This window comes from Aptenodytes forsteri, unplaced genomic scaffold, assembly GCF_000699145.1.
Source record: "Aptenodytes forsteri isolate BGI_AS27 unplaced genomic scaffold, ASM69914v1 Scaffold82, whole genome shotgun sequence".
NCBI lineage: Eukaryota > Metazoa > Chordata > Aves > Sphenisciformes > Spheniscidae > Aptenodytes > Aptenodytes forsteri.
In genome coordinates, this window is record NW_008795490.1 from 9,743,546 (window position 1) to 9,749,493 (window position 5,948).

Sequence of the window (5,948 nt, forward strand, 5' to 3'; positions counted from 1 at the left end):
TTGGAACAGGCTGCCCAGGGAAGTGGTGGAGTCCCCATCCCTGGAGGTATTTAAAAGACGTGTAGATGAGGTGCTTAGGGCCATGGTTTAGTGGGCCTGGTGGTGCTGGGTCGACGGTTGGACTTGATCTTAGAGGGCTTTTCCAACCTTAATGATTCTATGAACTAGGGAGCAAAACCGACTGACATTTCAGTGCTGAATTTCTGCAAAATACTATTCATGGCTTCTTAAGCTCTTTTAAATGAACTAGTAAATTATTAAAAATAATTTTGAACTAACGGTAAGTGTTGCAAGCTTATGAAAAATACTGTTTTCATATGTAGTTTAGAGGCTTTATTTCCAGCAATAGGTACAAAATTAATTTCCCCTTTATAGAACTATGTCTTATTTAATCTCCAAACAGCCCTCTCGGGCATAGTATTAAGCATTTGTGTGTTATGTAAGTGTAGTGAAATAGGTTGCTGAGGGTGCGTTCACACGCATTGCATCATAACCAGACCGCAACTTCTACAGCAGCATGTAGATCTTCCTGGAGCGTTCTCTGTAAGGCTTTGCATATGCCCAATTATCAATTATTTCTGTAAGAATTGAGGAATTCTTGCAGGATTTGTTGCAAATGACATGTTTCCCATCTCCTTGTGCAGCAACTTAAAGCTATTGCCTGATGACAAATACAAGCAAGAGAGAGTACAAAATACCTTGTGTGTTTGTCCTGGTATTCCTACTGAATAAGAAGAAATGCCAGTCCCCCAGGTATTTGCCTGGCGGGTTGTTAATGAGCAGAGACATGAGAGAGAAAATGGGGAGCAGGCCCAGTGAACTTTGTTTTGCCACAATTTGAAGCTATTGAAGTTACATACTGTGGGTGTCAGCAGATCAGCTGGATTCAGAATGCAATTGTTGGAGGTTGGGCTTGTAGCCAAACTATGAAGGATCATTTTCAAGGCTTAGAAAAGACATTTTAATTAACAGTGTAAGATTTGCACCAGTAATGTATGCTCCAGCTTCTAGCAGAGCAAAGGCAATGCTGGTCTGCTGCAAAGGTGTTATCCCCATCTTTGTGCCAATATTGATTTAATTCTTTGTGCTCCCAAATGTATGCAAAATAGCTTGTTACTGAAGACATACTTACACTCTGCATAGCCAGCAACTTAATGTGAATTCTTTAGGATTGTTCTGACATCCTGGTGTGTTGGGAGAGGGGCTGTGTGTGTGTGAACGCTATCAGGTGTGTGATAAAAAAATAATTGGAGATCTTCAAAAAGAATGGCAGAGGGGAGCTTTAAAAATTTATTTTATTCCTTCCATTGCTTATAATTAGGAATTCTTAAGGGAGACCTTTTCAGTTTGTCTGTCCATGTAACCCTCCTGCCTCTTTGAAGAATTGCTGCTTTTCCCCGATAGGGAAATCTCTCCTCTCAAGAAAGGAAAAAAAACCTGGAAGGAGAATAGTACATTCTGAAAGCAGCAGGATTTTGTTATTCCCCAGTGTCTCATCATTCTCTGTCAACTCGATGTTACATTGACTTTGCTGACAGCCCTTGAAGGGAATCCTTTTTTTCCAGGGGAATTCATATTGGGTGTGCATTATTCCACTAGCACTAATTACTCATGCTACAGAAATTCATGTTTTGTGAATCTCGTGTGCCAGCCACGAGAGAGAAGGAATATTATTACCCTTTTGACCTGTGTCTGCATGCTGAAGAGACTGCATGCAAGTCAGCACACTTCTTAACATCAGCCAGATGTTAATCTACACCATACATTGGACAAATCAATGGCATGGCTAGGCATAGTTTCATAAATGGCAGCACTGTATGCTATTCAACCAGCATTAAAGGTTTGATCTGTAACTGGATGATGGATTACCTTTGTCTTTGCTGGTGACTTGTTCACTTGTTGCACCTTTCATTGGAGCTGTCATGTTTGAATGTTCTTCTTCCTGCCAACTATGCAATGGGTTTTCTCCTTGCAGCTCTTAGTTTGCATCATTATTAACGCCATTAATTGGGGCTGTAGTCTCTGACTGTTGTTGAGATGATAGTTTTTTCACTGAGGGTTCAAGAATAATTAAACTGAAGCTAGTCATCAGTGAACTCTTTCATCCAAGAAATCCTGTCATCCTGATGCAGAAACTTATGTTAGAGTTCTGAAATGCGCATTACTGATTTTTTTTGTCTAATTCAGATAACTATTCAAAATCTGTCTAGCACATCCTCGCTTCAGGGATTTATTTTTGCATATATTTTTAGCCTCATTTTTATGACCCATTGTATTGTTTTGCTGGTAACTTTTTTCATAGATATGCAATCTATACACAAATAGGCTGACTTTACATGTTTTTATAAATTGCTTACAAATTAGTATTCGCACTGAATAGTGAAAATGATCCATTGTCTTGTTTTTATGTGCACTTCCATTGTGACAGTATTCTAGGTAGTTCTTTATCTTAAAATACTTTAAAATTGAGTTCCCCTCAATGCTAAAATAAATCAGACCATTTCTTTATACCCAGAAATCTTTTTCATTTTTCTGGGGGCTTTTTTATTTACTTGTGTTTTTATTCAAAGCAGACTTCTTCAGTGCTAGTGAAAAAGCATAAAATGAACAGCTTTCCAGGTTTAACAGAACAGGCTAAGGATGAGTAGGAAATTAGTTTTGGCAGCATGCTGAGATGAATTGATAACTTGGATTTTGTTCCCTTTTTGTCTGGAACAGCTCCACTGCTGAGGCTGGAAGTAGGATGCTAGCTGTTTAGCATTTTGTTATTTTCCAGAGAACTCACTAAACAAGTGACATTTTTCCAACCAAGCCTGAATTTTTATAGTCAAGTCTGGGCTCTGACACAGATTTTTTGTATTAGTCTTATTGCTGTGATCCAAGTGGCCAGCTGCAGATATTTTTAAAGAAATTGTGTAGCTAACTTTCAATCTACAAGGATAGTTGAGGAAACTACCACCTTACTTTACTGGTATTATACCAGTCCATGCACGTGATGCACTGTCTTAACGTGTTTGCCAGAGCTTTTAACAGATGTGCACACAAACATCTGTGGAGATCAGTATCATGCTATCTTCAGAAGCTCAACCAGAACTGCTACAGTGCTTTGATCCAACCTGTTTTGCTTGGGTACTGAGCTTCTTCAGTCTTGTGAAATAGGGCTCATTGGGGTTTTTTGAGGCAATACTGGTGGGAAGAGGGTGCTGCATTATAATAGAATTTCCTGTGGATGCATTTTGGAGAGAGGTTATGGAATAATAGACGTTATTTTGTCAGAATGCTCTCAAGTAATTGAGTTGTTATAGGCTTGGAAACAAAACAAAACTTCTTCCTGGGTTTTCACAAGCAGAGTTACAACTTAGACCATTGCTTGGGAGTGTTTTACGTCTTGATAATTAGAATACATTCATATTTTTTTTAATTGTTCCATCTCTCTTTCATAAGATGGATTTCTGGAAATGTGATTTATTTTGAAAGTAGAACAACTAGAGTTGCTTAAGTCATTTCCTTAAAAGCTTGTTTATGGTACTATTTGATTTTATGCTATATGCCTAATATTTTCCCCCTCCCTCCATTTACAGATCATCCAACAATACTGAAAGTTGATGACAGGCAACGGCTTGCTAGAGAACGGAGAGAAGAACGAGAAAAACAGCTAGGTAAGGCCTACTCTATATTGTTTTTTTTATTGTCTGGGGGGTTTTATTGACTATCATCTGCATGCAGTGTTTTTGCCAGTTTGCTTTTAGGAGCATTCAGCAAAGTGATTGTGCTAGATATGCAATAATGTCATTCTAGATACACTACTACATCTTTAAAGTAGATCTTTTAATTCATGCACATCTTGGGATTCATCGTTGCTATACCTGTTGCGTACCTATTACTTACCTTTGTGAATCTGAATGAAAAATGGGTTGATTTCTGAAATCATGCAAGGAAGCTTCACTGATGTAAATGGAATTTTCAAGTTTTAGATTTTTTTTTTAACCAATTAAGATTAGATGTCTTAATATGTTGAATGCGTCCTTTATTGCCTTAAAATAGAATTGCAGAATACATTGCCAATGTATGGTTTGAATTCTGCTATATAAACTTGGATTTTTGTCAGGTAAAATCTTTAGTAGGTGTCAAATAGATGTGCTCAATATCTTATAAAATGTCACCTGTGGATGAGCATGCATAACACTATTCAAATGAACAGGGAAGGTGAAGGTTCCTTAACAAGCAGCTAATGATGGGCAGCATACTGAGTGTGGTGGTGGGAGAATTATAGAATTAGGTGAAGCCAAATTCATAGCTTTCTGAAAACTATTTATATGTTTGGCTACCACAACATTCTGTGGCAATTGGAAGGTTGGGGAGCACAAGTATTTCCTCTTATTTTTCACATGTTCACCCTGATTTCTTTGGATGCTGTATTGTTCTTATGGCTTGAGAAACAGAAGTTCTTTACTTCCATTTTCTAGCTTCTGTAAGTTTGTAGAACTATATCATAATTCCAGCCAGAGTTATGCTGCTTTTTCTAACCTGGAGAGCCATGATTTATTGCCATCTCGGTCTTAAAAGCATTAATAACCTTCCTTCTTTACAGCACCTTGTAACATTGTACTAGCCATGCATTAATCGCTAGGGTTGTTTTGGAGGAGAAAAAGAAAGATTTGGTTTTGGCTTGCTCAAGGGGATAATGTGACAGGATGTTTGCTAATCCCTAAAAAGCTGCTCCTGGAGTTGAGGCTGATATGCATAGGCTTAGTTTCTTCAGACTCCACAGCAAATGGAGGTTACTGGCCCATTTTAATTAATTTGTCTTAGATGACACTTCCATATCTTGAATTTATTCTTTTTTCAGGTTCGATCCTTGTGTAGTAACAATGCTTTATTCAAGTGCAGAGAGAGATGCTTTCCTTAAGTTTTCCTGAACTCTGATTTTCCTAGCTATTGATAAATTAGTATCTGTTACTGGAAGAACATGACTTCCGTTGAGAAACATGTCACTTTGTGTGACATATTTTTAAAAGCAACATAAAACTGTAGGGTTTTTTAAGTTGACGTGGAATCCTTCATTCCTAAATAGGAGAGTTCTGCATGTCCCCGTGATGTATGAGTGTATTATGCGTTCTTGCATGAAGAATTACTTTAAACTAACAAAAAAAATTGAAAGTCACGTTGTACTTTCATCTGCATATTTGTCTTCTAACATTATGATTGAGGAGCTGTCTCTTGAGATTTGTGTTCCAGTACAGCAAAGCAATGATTTTTACAATGGCATGCAAGCTTCTTTTTTTTTTTTTTTTAGTGCAGAACCTAGATAATTAGTCACTCATGTCATGTGAACCATAGCAATGAAATGCCTAAGCTGTCTATCTTGAACATCAAGTTGTATAATTTTGTTACATAAATGTCTCACTGAAAATTAGAGTTGGATTTTGTTAATACTGGGATATCAGCCATGCAACAGTAAAGCAACTGAAGGAAGGAAATTTTTTTTAGAATTAAGTTGGATTTAAACTTAATTCCTCTCCTTTTGATTCAGGGGATCTGTCAAGTTTAGCAAAGGCTTCTTTTTAAGCAGAAGTTGAGAATTTCAGTCATACCTCAAGTGAAATTATTCCTTGCTGCCAAAAAAAAGACAGTGTTCAGTTCTGTAAGTGTAGAGCTGGTACTAATCTGTAATAATTTCGGTTTGTACTTTCAGCAACTTGGACTGCAGGAGGTAACGTTATCTTTTCATGAAAATTAAGTTGTTTGACCCTTCTGAGATCATGTGGAGTACCAGTTTAATAACGATCGTTTCTTTATTGGGCAGTATTCTGATGCTACAGGAGGGTTGATTTGAGACCTCTTTTTTTTTTTCACCTTTTAGAATCATAGAATCATAGAATCATTGAGGTTGGAGAAGACCTCTAAGATCATCGAGTCCAACCGTCAACCCAACACCACCATGCCCA

At 37.5% G+C, this 5,948-nt stretch overlaps 1 protein-coding gene across 1 annotated transcript in view; it reads left to right on the plus strand.

Annotated features, from left to right (window-relative positions):
* Positions 1 to 5,948, plus strand: part of MAP7 (microtubule associated protein 7) — a 112,789-nt gene that overhangs the window by 58,338 nt on the left and 48,503 nt on the right. The window contains exon 3 of the mRNA XM_009281578.1: positions 3,582 to 3,659. Within this exon, the coding sequence (XP_009279853.1) occupies positions 3,582 to 3,659 (78 nt within the window). The remainder of the gene's footprint in view (positions 1 to 3,581; positions 3,660 to 5,948) is intronic.